This window comes from Abramis brama (genome assembly GCF_963993115.1).
Source record: "Abramis brama genome assembly, chromosome: 2".
In the NCBI taxonomy this organism is placed as follows: Eukaryota; Metazoa; Chordata; class Actinopteri; order Cypriniformes; family Leuciscidae; genus Abramis; species Abramis brama.
This window is the reverse complement of record NC_139964.1, coordinates 32,875,262-32,892,994: the sequence shown is the minus strand read 5'-3', so window position 1 is coordinate 32,892,994 and position 17,733 is coordinate 32,875,262. Positions and strand designations below refer to the sequence as shown.

At 38.6% G+C, this 17,733-nt stretch overlaps 1 protein-coding gene across 1 annotated transcript; it reads left to right on the top strand.

The window, feature by feature from the left end:
* Nucleotides 1–8,015: 8,015 nt before the first annotated feature.
* btr01 (bloodthirsty-related gene family, member 1) lies at nucleotides 8,016–17,490 on the top strand. The gene is made up of 8 exons (XM_084101282.1): nucleotides 8,016–8,131; nucleotides 8,870–9,497; nucleotides 9,594–9,689; nucleotides 10,733–10,966; nucleotides 11,132–11,279; nucleotides 11,545–11,589; nucleotides 16,703–16,729; nucleotides 16,846–17,490. The coding sequence occupies exons 2-8, from the start codon at nucleotides 8,877–8,879 to the stop codon at nucleotides 17,409–17,411; spliced, it is 1,737 nt and encodes a 578-aa protein (XP_083957408.1). The 5' UTR covers nucleotides 8,016–8,131; nucleotides 8,870–8,876; the 3' UTR covers nucleotides 17,412–17,490.
* The last annotated feature ends 243 nt before the right edge of the window (nucleotides 17,491–17,733 follow it).

Below are 17,733 nucleotides of genomic sequence, written 5' to 3'. Positions count from 1 at the left end.
AGGTTATCGCGAGAGTATATTGTGTTTTGAAACAGAAGGCGCAAACTAGTTTGAGAGCAAAATAGTAGGCTACATGTACACCTCTAGTGAAAGATATAGGCCTACACTACACGATAAAACTATAAACGGGTCTTTGACAAAGAAAGCTAAAAAAAAAAAAAAAACAGTGTTGTTTATAGTATTTTCAAAACTGATGTAATGTATATTTTTAAGTCATTAACAATGTGTTTAAACAAGGTTCAGTTTTTAAATAACATTTCGAAATGTTTAAATTCATTTTTTGACTGTTTTCGTGTCAGGCGATAGGCTATTGTACCAACCTACTTGAATTTAGCAGTTTTTACCAGTATATTTGAGAGATCTAAACCTTTTCATTCTGCCACAAGTTGGGGGTCCTCATGGTCTGGATGATGCATTATCATGTTTACTGTAATTACCTTGTCAATTCTTAATAAAAGAGCATACGCAGTTGTGCCACCCTGACATTTGAGAATATACAAATTGCTGGACAAAAGTTTTTTCAATTATCTCAACAACTTTAAAATTATTGATATCTATAAAATGTGTTTATATGAAAGGTTTCAAACCTAAAATGATGTCATAGTTTATTATTATTATTATTATTATTAAGACACCATTTTAAATAGTTTTCGTAGTCTGTCCAAATGTTCGTACAGTTGCACCACCTGACATTTTAGGGGTTTGAGATAAAAAAAAAATATATGTAGGCTATTATTTAAATGTACTAAAAATTAATTCAAACTAAATATGTTTTATAGAAAAAAGTGATATATGTCATGAATGTATCAAATTATTTTCATAGGAAATGCACAAGGACACAAAAATTTGCATGTCATTTCATTGACCCAAACATATTTCATAAAAGGTAGAAGATGTTAAAACCTGTAAGTTATGGGTAAATTGGTATTATTGATGCTAATTTTCATGATTTACATAAAAGTCATGCATTATATCTTATAGTCCTCTTATAAACGCATGTTCTTAAAATTCAGTCAAGTTTCATTCGTTTGCCATAAATGAATAAAATTATTATATTTTCTGAATTTCCAGTGTTTAAATATCGTACGGTAGGCCTATATGACAGAGCCGATCAATGTTTATGTACATCAAAATTTAGCCTACTATTCAACAGCAGGCAGAAACACAAATGGAACGAGATAAGACAAGAGATAAGATTTGTTTTCTTTTTATTAGCTTTTAAATGTGTTTCTTCTAGTAATGAAAGTAGCCTAACCGTTCTTGTTTTCTACCTGTATTCACCTGTGTGTCCAGTGCAAAAGAATAGGCTATAAAGGGATTAAGAGTAAACTATGTAGTAGTAAAATGTATATTGAAAAATTCATGTTACTTAATTAAAAAAAAAAAGAAATATATATATATATATATATATATATATATATTTTTTTTTTTTTTTTTTTTTTTTTTAAGGATAATAGGCCTGTTTTGAAGCATCAGTACTGGGTGGAAAAACTTGGTGTGTATTTCTAGAAACACATCGTATACCTTATATGACTACTTCTATGACCATTAAAACCAAGAGATAGACCCACATAGCAAGTTATCGTTAATTGTAGTTCATCTTTTTTGATGACAGGTCTATTGATGAACGCTTGGATCAACCAGAACAGGACCGTTGTGATGTGAATGTTGTCCTTGGTTTGTTTTGCATTGACAGTCCTCAATTATTTTTACAACTTTTATAATCTCTGTGTTGTCAACGCATTGCAGTTTCACAGTCTTGTGAGCGACGATGACCGGTGAGCAGACAGCGCAGTGAAAGGAAACTCCGTCCTCACCACTAGAGGGCGACGTGTCGCATTTTCCGAAACAGATGTTGTTTTGGAGCTCCAACGTTTCACATTTTTCATGGAAGATCCTCTGTGAAATAGAAAACATCGTTTTGCAAATTGCTTAAAACATGTAAATCTACAAAATCACACATTATGTATGCATCATAAAAATCCGTAAACTAACCCGTACCTGAGAGAAACTGAGCGCACGACACTTTTCTTGACGGACCTCGATGTTCTTAATTGGCAGGACGTATCTGAAGTCTGATTTTCCACGAAACATGAACTGGTTCCAGAATCCTTTCGCGTTTGTAGAGGATGAGCTGTGAGCTAAATTCACAGCTGGTTTGGAGATCATAGTACTGTCCTGCAAGCTTATACTCGAAGGTTGGTTTGTGTTTTCTTGCGTTACATTTCCCAACCTCACCATCCTTCTCAAATGCTCAATCCTGCTGCCCCCCTTTGGATCGCCAAATGAAGTTTCACGAGATGCACTTGTGCGATGTGAGACAAACTTTTTGGCCAAACGTGTCTGAAAGAAAATTCCGAATACCTGCATCTGTAAGGTAAAAATAAGAATTAAGTGAGCGGAACGCATGTTCTCAATACGGAGGGTCGCAGAACATTTAAGGTCAGTGCGAGCGGCGTTTGCTTTATCAGGTGTGAAACCAAATGGTATATGACACCTTCACAGACATCAAAGACACAACATCTGAGGTAGACATGGTGATTCTTTTTTTCTTTTTCTTTCTTTCTTTCTTTCTTTCTTTCTTTCTTTCTTTCTTTCTTTCTTTCTTTCAAAGCAGACTACATGCATGTTTGCAAACAATTTTAACAAAGCATTAATAAGCACAAACAGTGACAAAATATAAATTAAATTAGCCTATATTTAAATATAAATTATTTCTGTAAGCAAAACTTGATTTTCAGCATCATTACGCCATGCAGTCTTCAGTCTCACATGATCCTTCAGAAATCAAATATGCTGATTTCATAGACAAAAGAAACAAACAAAAAACTGGAAAAAACCTGTGGTACGTTTCTCAGGATTCATTGATGAATAAAAAGTTAAAAAGAACAGCATTCATTCAAAATATAAATCTTTTCTAAAAATATAAATCTTTACTATCACGTTTTATCAATGTAACACATCCTTGCTGAATAAAAGTAGGCCTGTCTTTAAAAAAATAAAAAAATAAAAAATTGACCCCCCAAAATTTGTTACAAAAGATTTCTATTTTAAATAAATGCTGTTCTTTTTTTTTTCTTTTTCTTTTTTCTTTTTTTACTTTTTATTCATCAAAGAATCTTGAAGAAAAGTATCACAGGTTATTAAAAAAAATGTAGCTTATGTGGTTTTAATTACATTTAAAAATAGTATTTATTATTTTAGCATCAAGAATCCCCCTCTCTGTTTTAATTCTGCTTCCTTCTTTTTTCAGTATGCAATTTTACTATGATATAGCCTATCTTGCATTATGTTCCTAATGTTCTTGTCAGCTTTACTTCAGAAGTGCTGATCTGTGTCCAGGTTGAAAGTGTAAAAGGCGGTGACAAAGCCATGGAAGCTCTCAATTATTCCTTCACAGCATCACCAAAGAGATCAAAAGCTAATTTTAAATGACAGAACAATGACATGCTCACCTATCCACATTATTATGTGTCAGAAGTAGACAGGTGATTGAAAAACATTTCTAATTGAATTGACATGGTGTGTTCAAAGTGAGATGTCACCTCAAGTGATAAAGGGAGTTACAAGGGCACATGAATAAATAAAAAAAATAAAAAAAATGATGTGCATGAATAAATCATTTGTAATAAATACTGCAATATAAAAAGAAGAATTGTCCATTTTTATTTTATGGTGACTTTAATGATTTGATTACAATTCCTAAGGGGTAATGGAACAACAGTTTTAAAAAGTGATTTTTCAGTATTTACAACAGGATCTGCAATTTCAATGCGGTTTAAATAAAGGATTTTTGTTATAGGCCTACGAGACAACTTTTTGTCAAGCCAAGCATGTCAGTCTCGGAGTAACATGAAATTTATGCCACGAAAACCTCATTCTGTAAAATAAGTATAATGATCTACACAAAAAGCATTTTGAATGTCTCTAGCACATTTTATAATTACCCAAAAATCAAACAGAGTTCACCCTTTATGCATGTTATCACGTCCGTCAAAAACTTAGGCTGGCGGTCGGTTGGAATATTAGAACTAAAAACATCGACATAACACACTCATGTGCATCAATCACTTCACTGAATACTTGGCGGCTAAGAAATAAATAATTATTACCTTACAATCCATCTATTTTCAAATCCACATAATTTGATGTATACAACATCGATGTATATCAAAAATAACATGCAAAATACATGGTAGTATTTACAAGAAGCATAGGTCCAGTGAGTAAACGCATTCCCAGGAAAACCCACACCATCGGATGTTTTGAATGTGTCATCGCTTTCCAAGAACAGGGAGAAAATGGTGGTCGGAGCAGCTTCAACATGCTGTCCGTCAGAGACGATAACATGCATAATACATAACGCACGCGAGTATAAATTTGTTCTTCACTCGCTGAAATTGAATAGAATGATGAGTGAAATCACTGCATGAGAATGTGCGTCAATCCAATTGAAAAACTATTCCATGTTAGGGAACATCGTTCAATGTGTTGGTTTTGACAGACATTTTTTATGCACACTACTCATTCTGATTCTGATATTACTGATTTTTACATATTACTATTACTTTTTTTCATAATTTTGGCAATAGATGAACTGTTAAAAGAGGGATCTTGAGATGAATCCCTGTAGTCATCCATTTTTAAGTGGTACTCACTGCAGAGTCAAATGACGACCAGCTCCTCCTCTCTAGAGCTCCAATGGAGTGGGATTAGTCCAGCTCCTCCTCTCTGGAGCTCCAATGGGGTGGGATTAGTCCAGCTCCTCCTCTCTGGAGCTCAAATGGTGTGGAGGGTAGCGTTGTGGGTAGGGCAAGGGTGTGGTTGGATATTCTAGCTCCACCCATTAGGCCCAAATTACATGTAAGCTCCACCCATTTGCTCTGCAGTGAGCAGCTTCTCTCCAATTTGAATATATCTTATAAACTTGACAGGTGATTTTTATTAAATGTAGTTCGATCACTTCTTAGTTGTTTATAAGATTAAGGCAATTATCAAACATTGGATAAAATGTTGTTTAATTTTCCAACAAAAGATGATAAATCTGTACATTTGTTCATTTAATTACCCCTTAGCAGATTTTGACTCATAACTAACTATCGGGAGGCTGATACAACTATCAGGTTTGGCATGGCCAGTTGTATCCCTGTGTTGTAACGAGAATTAGTCTTTCCGATAGGCCCGGGAAAAGATGTAATGAGTACAACGTAGGCAAACATTGAAGTCCAAGTGGTTTATTACGTACAGCTGTATCGTAGCATGTGCTCCTTTACCGTCAAAATGAACAAAATAAATAAAATCACCAAAAAAAGAAAACACTCAAATTAAACTGTACAAAACATAAATAAAACCTGCTGAGAGCAGCAAACCCGGCATCAGATCTAGCCTTTCAACATGTCGTATGAGACTTTGCTGCACAGGCTCTAGCCTGGCCTGACTCTCTCTAACACACAAACACACTGGTTTGTATAAGCCATCTTCCCGCCAAACACGGATCATACCAATAGGGGTCAATTCACCCACATGACCCAGAAAACACTTCTAGTTCAACATTAGCATTATCAAATACACATTTGAACAGATAAATCATAAATATAATCACTGATCACATGTACACTACTTATTCAAATAAGACAGTTTATCGGATCAACATATTCATATTACTCTCTGTCTTACTAAATAGTATAACCCATAACAGAATCATTAGGGATATTCACATCATCAGGGGCCTGTTTCAGAAAGGAGGTTAAGTGAAAACTCTGAGTATGTCAACCCTGAAATGAGGGAAACTCTGAGTTTTCTGTTTCAGAATGGGAGGTATGTTAAACCTGAGAAAGCAGAGTAAGTCAAGCCCGTTTCTGAAAGAGAGGTAACTTAAACTCAGAGTCAGTTACCATGGTAACTTACTCTGTGAACCTAACCTGGTCGGGAGCAGGTTTTCTTCGGTAAACCCAGAGTTTCTATTGGTCTCCTCCTCTTTTTTAAAGGGGAAGTGGTGTTTAAACACCTCATTCATTCTTTCAGTAATTTTTTATTAATAAAATTAATATTTTATTAATAAATAAAATATTGCTATTTTTACTGCAGTTTTTTTCTATTTTTTTTTAATAAGATGAAGTCTATATAACTCCTTAACTGGCAACTGAAAACACAGTAGTAGATTAGAGTTATATAATGTAGTTCTAAACAAATTCTACAGAATTAAACTGTGGCATTTACTGGAAATCACTGAACTGTTCATCTGTGCAGTTGATGGACCGTCCTCCTGCTGTTCTTCCACACTCTGGGGGCGGGGGGAGAGATAAGAATACCTGTTTATACTTAGATTAAACTTAGATTCTATAGGCTACTCCACATAAAAATGTGAAAAAATGTGAATGTGTAGATTGTTTGATGTGTAGACACATAATATTAACATTACCTCTGTAAGCCTCTCTGTGGCAGCAGAAACTCTTTTTCCCCATGTGATGAGCATTTGGTTGAGTACACTTTATAACACTATTTGTCATAATTTCTGGTGTATTGAGTAGGCGACTTACAACTGTCTGGGGTTCTGTTGGGACAGGAGGCTCCAAAAGACAGATATTACCATCAGAATCTATTGGGACCATCAAAAATCCTAACCCAAAGTAAAATAAATGGAAATATCAAAAATAGCCTATATAAAAAATAACACATATGTAAACCTCTTAAATTTTATGAAGGCCCTTGGATCTTTGGGACTGGCTCTGAAGTCCCTCCAGGAATTCCCTCAGCCAAAAATGCTGCTGTACTGCTAGACACTGGATGCTTTAGTTATTTAATATGTCACGTTTGTAAAGTCAGGTAGCCTACACCCATACTATGCTCAAGCCTTACTTGACTGAATTATGTTTTTATATTTAAATTTCAGCTGCTGCCATGTTCTTTTAATGCCTGCAGGATTGCACCTATGAAAATTAAAATTGGGTTGAATAACATACTGTTCTTCCAGTTTCACCTCTGATATTATAACAGTTGGGCAAGTTACTTGTATTACTAACTACAAATGACATCTTCAACAGTGTAATTAGATTAATGTAATGATGACTATCTTTAGAAATTATTGGTCTACTTATTACTAATTACTAAATCCCATGTCAACCTTAAACACTTGAACAATACAAGGAGAGACAAGAAACTGCACTTTTAATGCTTTCAAATAAACAATATACAGTTGCATGAATTATTCTTGAATTGACCAAAGTGTGTAGAGGGAGAAGGTTACATTAAAAATATAACTTTTAAAAATGTATATTAAATAGCCTATACAGAATTGCTCTATAGTCTAATACAATTACATCAGATTTAACTTTAAATGACAGAAGAATTAAGAGTAATCCCTTTAATTAAACTACAGTATTTAGATTACTTGGTAATTAATTACACCCATCACTGTATAACAGTAATTAAAATGTGAAGAAATATGAAGACCTCTTTTTGTCTGGCGCTGTTTCCATGGTGACTCATAATATCTGCGCTCCATTGATAATGGCTTTTTATAGTTGTGGTGCACGCGCTTAACTCAGAGTCAGTCAACTCAGAGTTGATTGAACTAACTAATTTCAGCTGTTCTGAAACCAAAAACTCAGAGTTTCCCATCTCAGGGTAAGTCAACTCAGAGTTGGTTGATCCTCCTTACTGAAACAGGCCCCTGGTCTCTATACACATACAAAATCATAATAATGAATCAATTTACACAATAACACAGCAGGTTCATCATCACACTAACATTAACTTATTGTTTTTTTTTTATCTTTAGTAAAATCACACAATGAACTCACACAGTTTGCCTATTCTGAGTGCTGTCACCCCGTTCTCATGAGACAGCATTTGTCAGTCCTAATGTTAGAAATGTTTAAAACGTAGATGAAAATCAGAGTCTTAAAATCTCTAAAACTAAAAAGCTGCACTTGTCTGACTGGTCGGATTGGCAGCCAGGTGCGTGTATTGAATAACTTAACTGTGTGTTTGCCTGTTGGTATGCGGACACACCTGTTTCCAGGAGGTCTCCACTCCATAACTGAAGGTGTATTATACACCACTTACGGAGCGGAAGAGAACTGAGGCAAAAAACCAAAAACATTCGGGAAAAGACACGGACAGACAAGAGGTTAGTTTTTGAAGGAGTATCTACGTCTGTGAATTTGTCTTTTAGATTATATTTCCATATACTCATCTGTGTCTGTATGTAAAGTTTTTGTAAGTTTGGGTTCTACCTTACATATCCTTCCTGTCTGAATGTCTAAATGATGACATGCAATTCACTGACATCATGTGATTTCAATTACTTTGTAAACACAGCATTATTTATATTATTCATTTTTTATTTTTTTATTATTATTTTTGTTTACATGCTCTTAATGAGGTACATTTGTCAGAAGCAGCCCTACAGTGTTATAGAGCATAGGAAGTTTCACGAAGCATGTAATTGGCTGCTAATTTTCATTTAAGATAAACTCATATGTAATGGTGTTCTAAGAGCACGTCAGAGTATTTTCTTGGTCTTGGGTTTTGTGACAGTATGTTTTATTCGATCGTTTGAACATTATGTAATGGTAAGTTGGCTGCTCCCATCAGCTTTGTTGTATGTGTGTAGCTGGTCTGACTTCATTCCAACATTTCAGTTAGCAATAGTTTATAATAACTGTTTTTGACAGGTAAACATTCACTTTAAAGGAATCCAAAATGAAAGGAAGTTTTGAGAATTCATATACACTGATTTTTCTATGCATAAATTATAAACTTGTAAAACAAACATCTGTATAGTAGTTATTTATGTAACAATGGTGTACGTGTTTGAGTGTATCTGCATGTTTTTGTGTTTTTCAATCAGTCTGTATGCTTTCAGATATACAATGTCATTTCCTGGTGAATTCCTGTCAGAGGAGCAGTTTACCTGTTCCATTTGCCTAGACGTCTTCACCAATCCTGTCTCCACACCCTGCGGCCACAGCTTCTGCTCATCATGTATCACTTCCTACTGGGAGGGCCAGGGAAAAAGCTGCTTCTGTCCCTTGTGCAAGGAAAGCTTCCGCAAGCGCCCTGAGCTCCACATCAATCACACGCTCAGGGAGATCACAGAGCAGTTTAAGCGGATGGCGGAGACCACGATGAGCGCGCCCAGAAGTGCACCTGCAGATTTACCCACCAACCCTTTCTCTGCAGCGAAGCCTGGAGGGCAGCTCAGACTGGTAGAGCTACCCAGTGGGCTACTGCCAGAGATGAAGAGCCGCTTCCAAAGAACATCATCCAGAGAGCCTTTGGCATCCCCTGATGCTCATTCTCTCCCTCCGGCCACAACACCTAAAAGAAACTTTAGTGGAGCAGGTTCCAATGGGCCACAGTGTCCCAGACATGGCTATGGTTTGGAGCTGTTCTGCAAGACTGATCAGACATGTGTATGCATTATATGCGCAGAGAGGGAACATAACGGGCATTCTGTGATGGAGGCCAAGAGAGAGATGAATATTAAGAAGGTTAGTGTGAGAATTTAATATTGAGGTAGGGCTCAGCCTCAGTATCAGTGTTTATAAGTGTATGTGTCCATTTGATCATTTTGTATCTCTCCTCAGTCTCAGCTGCGTATCTTGGAGGTGGAGCTACAAGGATTGATCTCAGTCAGAGAGAAGAAGATGGAGGAGATCCAAACATCACTTGCAGAAATTCAAGTGTGTGCATCTTTGTCATATAGTGTTTTAAAGGAATAGCTCACCCAAAAATGAAAATTGTGTCATTATTCACTCACCTTCATGTTTGTTTCAAACACATATGCTGTTTTTATCCTATGTAATAGGATACAAAAGGAGAATTTTTGAAGAATCTTCACATGACCTTGTTGTGATGACCTCTGTTAAAGTCAGGATGAAACGGAAGTTGCTATTGTCATATCTTTCCTATTGTGACGTATATCCGAGTGAAACGGCTTCATGTAGGACGGGACTTGATTTGTTCCATCTTGAATTGATTGGTTCGTTGAATGGTTGGAATGTACTATTCCTGTGATGTCATGTGAGTGACAGGTTGTCCCGCCCTCGGACCAGTAAACAAGTCATCAGAGAAGAGATGTCAAGTTATTTTGATTAAAGATTATGAGGGCACATGATTTTTAAAATAGAGTAATGATATGCATAGATAAATCATTTATAATAAACACTTAGATTTTCCATTAAAAAAATAATTATTTTTGATTTCATGGTAAATTTTAAGCCCTACACTCATGGTACAAAAGTTGTCACTGGGGCGGTGCCCTTTTAAAAGTTATTAATTGACTGATTTTCACCCATGAAAATTTGCTGAACAGAAGTAAATGTGATAGCCTTCGCAAAGCCACGCAAGCTTTGTGATAGGAACAGACCAAAAATTAGACTGTTTTTTGCACAAACCAATCTGTATTGTTCAAAAGACCAAAAACCTTTTTTTTTTTTTTTTTTTTCGTCACTGGAGCTTAACTGTCATGGTCAGCATTAACTGTTGCTGTGTGAAAAAGATGTATGTGAATATTCTTCAAAATATAAAATTTTTGTTCCACAGAAGAAAGTCATATGGGTTTAAAGGACAAGAGGGTGAGTATATGATGATAGCATTTTTAATGTTTGGGTGAACTATGCCTTTAAATAATTTATTTATACTTCAGCATTTCCTTACTCTCATAATTGTCTTTCTTTCTAATCTGGTTTTCTGCTACATTATTTTCTCATTTACTTACTATAAGGTGAATGCAAAGCAAGAGAAAGTAGGAACAGTGAGTATGTTTGCTGAGTTGATGAAAGCTGTCGAGAAGTCCCAGGCTGAACTTCTGGAGGTGGTGGAGATGGGACAGCGGGCTGCCGAACTTCGTTCTCAGGCCTTCATACGTGAGCTGCAGACGGAGATCTCAGAACTTAAACAAAGATGGAGCAACCTCAACCAGCTAACCCAATCCCAAGATCCTCTTACCTTCTTCAAGGTCTCATTTAAATCCAGACTTTAATGTTTTAGTTAATGAAAGTCAAGAAATTGTCCTATATATTCACCCTTTATTTAAAGCTTAAATAAGTCAATTGTGTTGTTCGTTTTGTATTTTATATCCCAATATGTAACCAGTATTTTATTTATTGCTGTTTATTCTCAGACATATCCAGCCTATAGTAGTTTACCTGTGACAAAGAGCTGGGAAGAAGTGGCCTTGACCCCTGACCCCACTGCAGGGGCAGTGCTGAGGAATGTCACTCGGATGGTGGAGGAGGCTCAGGAAAGGCTCAGGAGACTGTCAGCGATCTGTAAGAGAAAGTTCCTTCCTGAAATGCTCTTTAACATGTACATCAAATACATCATACTGTATGCACACTCAGGTATTTCACTTTGCATATGGTTCATGTGAATAAAATGAGGACATCTTCTTTGATTCAATAGATCTTCAGATGCTTCACCTCACCAAACATTATTTGTTTAAAACCATTGAAATATTAAGAGCATTTTTTTTTCTTTGCATGCACATATCACTGTTTTCAGTCATGTTCATGGTATGTATTGTTGTACTTTCAGGTTTGCACACTTCCACGGAAAACTCACCGGAAATATATCAACAAAGTACGTTTTTTTTTCTTCACTTTTTTTGATAGTTTTTCCTCATCCACTCCAATTTCAGCAAAATCATAAAAAAGTTGTAATGTCACTACCGAGAACTGCATTTTCTACATTATAGTCCATTTTTCAAAGCCAGGGTTAATATCTACAACTAATCTAGTTTATACTTTAAACTTAAAAACATTATCTTGCAGACACTTTTACCTACAAATAATTTGTCATAAGATCCAACAATATTCATAGTACATATGTACTACGAATATTGTTGGATCTTATGACAAATTATTTGTAGGTAAAAGTGTCTGCAAGATAAATAAATGTATGTGTAAATGCAGTACATCCTCCCCAAGAGTATCATAACATTTTGAAGGTTTTAAAGGATTAGCTCACTCCAGAATTAAAATTTTCTGATAATTTACTCACGCCCATGTCGTCCAAGATGTTCATGTCTTTTTTTCTTCGGTCGAAAAGAAATTAAGGTTGTTGAGGCAAACATTCCAGGATTTTTCTCCACATAGTGGACTTCAGTGGGGACCAATGAGTTGAAGGTGCAAATATCAGTTTCAATGCAGCTTTAAAGGGCTCTACATGATCCCAGCCGAGGAATAAGGGTCTTATCTAGCGAAAAGTTTACATTTATATTAAATTAATATACTTTTGAACCACAAACGCTCGTCTTGCACTAGCTATGCGATGCGCGTCCATGATTTCACACATTACGTAATCAAGTTGGAAAGGTTACGTGTTCCGTAGGCAGAAGTACCGACCCAGTGTTTACAAGTGTGGACTTGCGTTTGACTTGGCCTTCGCATGTTCGCTTTGTAACCACTGGGTCGGTACTTCCGCCTACGTCACGCATGAGTCGCGTGACCTTTCCAATGTGATTACGTAATGTGTGGCGAATCACAGCTAGTGCAAGATGAGCATTTGTGGTTAAAAAGCTTATCATTATTTATTTATTTTAGAAAATGACCAATCGTTTCGCTAGATAAGACCCTTATTCCTCGGCTGGGTTCGTGTAGAGCAGTGGTTCCCAAACCTGTCCTGCCGGCACCCCAACACTGCACGTTTTCTTTGTCTCCCTAATCAAACACACCTGATTCAACTCATCAGCTCATTATCACATGGGTTAATGAGCTGATGAGTTGAATCAGGTGTGTTTGATTAGGGAGACAAAGAAAATGTGCAGTGTTGGGGTGCCGGCAGGACAGGTTTGGGAACCACTGGTGTAGAGCCCTTTGAAGTTGTAAATTGGACCTTCAACCCACTGGTCCCCGTTGAAGTCCACTATATGGAGAAAAATCCTGCAATGTTTTCCTCAAAAACCTTAATTTCTTTTGGACTGAAGAAAGAAAGACATGAACATCTTGGATGACATGGGGGTGAGTTAATTATCAGGAATTTTTAATTCTGGAGTGAATTAATCCCTTAACTTATAGCCTGGTTAAAACCAGACCATTCTCAGTAGTAACTGAGTTATGGTCTGGCAAAGCTTCATTAATAACTCATTTCCAAAGGGGCGTCACCAACGGACGTCGCTCAAATGCCTCTGGGCACAATTGGATAGACCTAAAACCAATCAGAGCGATCGTCATCGTGTAAAGCCATATGCTGCGTCCCAATTCGCCTAAGTTACACTACGCCATAAAAGTATGTGCTCTTTTTGTGAAGAAAAGGTATTTACTTTTGAATGTGTAGCAAAAACGTAGGCAAGCTTTGGGACATACTACTTCATCTTTATCGGATGGATCTGTCGCGTGTATCCTGTCACTTAAACTACCCTGTCAATCATCTTGTCACAGTTAAAATCCTCTATTAAATCGAATTTAATTTCCTACCGTTTCAGAGAGAAATGTAGTAGCACGTTCATCTGCCAGTGGGTCTTTCATGGAGACTGTCCTCATGTGTTTGCAATTTGAATATAATAATGCATTTAAAAGTTGGTGCGCTTCACCAACGGACGTCGCTCAAATGCCTCTGGGTGCAATTGGATAGACCTAAAACCAATCAGAGCGATCGTCATTGTGTAAAGCCCGCCTCAACGTTTCTGATTGGTGCCTCGATTTGGACGGATTAGAAATCGGTTTGAATGGCCTCTTTGCCAGACTACTTGCAGAGCAAATCTAAATTTGCTGGAAGTTTGTCTGGGTTTTCCCAGGCTACCTTTAACTTATCATACCTTCACATAAAACACTGCTTTTGCTTTTGACAGAATCAGAGGAAATCTTACTTGTTAGTATAATCAATGTTGAAGATAGTTATTGCTGCTTAATATTTTTGTGGAAAGCGTTATATTTTTTCCAGGATTCTTTAATAAATTGAACGTTCAAAAGAACTACATATATTTAAAATACTTTTTTTTTTAATGGTAGTTTCTTTTGAAAATATTAAGCAGCACATTGATGATAATTGTCATGAACTGCTCCAAGACTCGAAGGTAGATCCAAATGCAGCTTTTATTAAGAGGCAATCCAGACACATAATCCAATAAACAGGCAGTGGGTCAAAACACAGGTAGGCAGTCCAAACAAACAAAAACAAAACAAGACAGGCAGGGTCAGAGGCAAGAGAGTAATCCAGGGAAAAGGCAAGAAATCCGAAAACCAAGAAACAAGAAAACCAGGAAAAACGCTCAGAGTTGCAGTGTGACACTAAACAAAACTTCGCAATGATTGAATGAATGAACAAGGAATAAATAGGCTGAAACTAACAAGGATGATGAGACACAGGTGAATGCAATTAGTAATGATGAGTCCGGGCAGTGAGTATGGGAAATGTAGTTGTGAGGGAAAATGACAATCTGAAATGGAGTGCCCTCTGGTGGTTCTCAAGGGCACTCCAGCTGATGACCGTTACATAGCCCCCCCTCTAAAGAGCGGCTTCCAGACACTCCTATGATTCTCTAGGAGGGAGGTGGAGTGGAGGCGGACTCGGGGGTGGGATGGAGGGCCAGGCCCGTGGAATGGAAGAGGGCCTGGAGATTGAGGCTGCACAGACAGCCAGAGCGGAGCAGGCTGTGCAGGCGACCAGGGCGGAGCAGGCTGTGCAGGCTGTGCAGGGACCCAGGGCGGACCAGACCCTTCAGGCGGCCAGGGCAGAGACGACACTTCGGGCGGCCAGGGCAGATCAGGCTGTGCAGGCGACCCGGGAGGAGCAGGCAGTGCAGGCGACCAGGGAGGAGACGACCCTTCAAGCGGCCAGGGCGGAGATGACCCTGCAGGCGACCATGGCACAGGAACAGACACCGACTCAGGAACAGGAACAGGCTCAGGAACAGGAACAGACACAGGCTCAGAGGATGCGGTGGCCATCTTGTCCGAAGACACAGGCGCGGAGTCGGCCATCTTGTCCGACGACACAGGCGCGGAGTCGGCCATCCTGTCCGGAGACACAGGCGCGGAGTCGGCCATCCTGTCCGGAGACACAGGCGCGGAGTCGGCCATCCTGTCCGGAGACACAGGCGCGGAGTCGGCCATCCTGTCCGGAGACACAGGCGCGGAGTCGGCCATCCTGTCCGGAGACACAGGCGCGGAGTCGGCCATCCTGTCCGGAGACACAGGCGCGGAGTCGGCCATCTTGTCCGGAGACACAGGCGCAGAAAGAGGAACAGATTCAGGCTCAGTATCAGGATCAGATTCCTTCTCGGCGGGACGAGACCCTTGACGGGCAGACGTGACGTGAAGAGACGCAGGCTCTGCAGGGCTGACGTGAAGAGACGCAGGCTCTGCAGGGCTGACGTGAAGAGACGCAGGCTCTGCAGGGCTGACGTGAAGAGACGCAGGCTCTGCAGGGCTGACGTGAAGAGACGCAGGCTCTGCAGGGCTGACGTGAAGAGACGCAGGCTCTGCAGGGCTGACGTGAAGAGACTCAGGCTCTGCAGAGGCCATGGCGGGATGAGGCTCTGGTGTGACTGCGCTGGTGAGCGAAGTTAGCACAGGAGTTGCCAACACTAGAGTGGGCATGACGTGAAGCTCAGGCTCGGCAGACGTGAAACCCACAGAAAAAGTTGAGCCACTCAGTTGCAGGGCCAAGTCAACATACTGCTTTAGAGTCCAGCTAGGGTGATAAAGTGGCATTACGGAGCTAAGCGGCTCGGATAGTCCTCCACGAAAAAAGATCATCAGACATAACTCGTCCATACAGGTCAAGCGAGCCAGCTCCAAAAAGTCCATGACGTATTCCTCTATGGGCTGGTCTCCCTGACGGAGACGCATGATTTGTGCTGCTGGATTCATGATGGGTCTGGGTCTTACTTGGCTGCTGGATCTGTGTGGGCGAAGTTTTCTGTCATGAACTGCTCCAAGACTCAAAGGTAGATCCAAATGCAGCTTTTATTAAGAGGCAATCCAGACACGTAATCCAATAAACAGGCAGTGGGTCAAAACACAGGTAGGCAGTCCAAACAAACAAACAAAAACAAAACAAGACAGGCAGGGGTCAGAGGCAAGAGAGTAATCCAAGGAACAGGCAAGAAATCCGAAAACCAAGAAACAAGAAACAAGAAACAAGAAACAAGAAACAAGAAACAAGAAAACCAGGAAAACCGCTCAGAGTTGCAGTGTGACACTAAACAAAACTTCGCAATGATTGAATGAATGAACAAGGAATAAATAGGCTGAAACTAACAAGGATGATGAGACACAGGTGAATGCAATTAGTAATGATGAGTCCGGGCAGTGAGTATGGGAAATGTAGTTGTGAGGGAAAATGACAATCTGAAATGGAGTGCCCTCTGGTGGTTCTCGAGGGCACTCCAGCTGATGACCGTTACAATAATAAGAATTTTTTCTTAAGCAGCAAATCATCATATTAGAATGATTTCTGAAGGATCGTGTGACACTGAAGACTGGAGTAATGATGCTGAAAATTCAGCTTTGCATCACAGGAATTAATTACATTTTTTAGAAACAGTTATTTTAAATTGTAATAAATAACATCAAATAAATGAAGCCTTGGTGAATATAAAAGACTTCTTTCAAAACTATTAAAAATTCTTATTATTCCAAACTTTAGTAGTGTATTAGGGTGGCTCTGTAGTAAGTCTTGTACAAAGCCACTTAATTCTGAATTGTTTTATTTTAAAATTAATATTTTTCTTCTGCTTTTCTCTAACTAGAAGTGTGGAGAATGCCGGAATATGCAAGTATGATATCATTTTTATTCTCTGCACACCATAAGATACTCTAAATATGTATGTCCCCACTTTCATTTGTATTCCTGCAATCACTGTGTTTTCAACTCTTCTGTTTCTCTGCTCAGTGGACGTGACCTTAGATCGAGACACAGCCCATCCACGTCTGATCATCTCTGAGGATGGTAAACAGGTGCGCTGCAGTGACCGCTACCAGATGGTGCCAGACACACTCGAACGGTTTGACCGTGTGGTGTGTGTACTTGGCCGTCAAGGTATCAGCTCTGGCTGCCAATACTGGGAGGTCTTGGTGGGTGAGAAGACGGACTGGGATTTGGGCATTGCCAGCCGCTCTATCAACAGGAAAGGAAAAATAGCCGCAAACCCAGCTAATGGATTTTGGTTCCTAAGTCTACGTGACAAGAATGAATATGTCTTTCGCACAGAACCACCAACGCCTATAAACGTAAACCCACAACCGCAGAGTGTCGGCGTGTTTGTGGACTATGAGAAAGGTCAATTGTCCTTTTATAATGCAGAGACAAAGTCACTGATATTTGCCCTCACAGACTCCTTTACAGAGACTTTATATCCTTTCTTCAGCCCATGCACCAACAAATCTGGCAAAAATGAGGCACCCCTTATCATATGGCCTGCCTATCCAGCTGACCCAAGCTGGCTGACTGAAAAATGAAAGAATAGTGGGATGGAAACATAGAAATATATCTCACAGGTTATTTACTTATTTACTTTAGTTATATAATTCCAATCCTAATTATAAAAAATATTATGGTTTTAATTTGCAATCCATGTGATCATATGGCTTAATTACTTTATATATATATATATATATATATATATATATATATATATATATATATATATACGCCAACGTTTAAAATTTAAATTTTATTTGACACTTAATACAACATTGGTTGGTGATGTTATATGGAGTTATGATTGCAAAATAATCTCTCTTTTAGTTTGTATTTAACCAAGCATAAACATGTATAATG

Bases quoted from the DNA above. Each gene is read 5' to 3' on its own strand.
- btr01 (XM_084101282.1), top strand. From the start codon at position 8,877: ATGTCATTTCCTGGTGAATTCCTGTCAGAGGAGCAGTTTACCTGTTCC. The intron at 9,690-10,732 runs GTGTGTGCATCT...ACTTACTATAAG, and splicing joins CATCACTTGCAGAAATTCAA to GTGAATGCAAAGCAAGAGAA. The intron at 16,730-16,845 runs GTATGATATCAT...TTCTCTGCTCAG, and splicing joins GAGAATGCCGGAATATGCAA to TGGACGTGACCTTAGATCGA.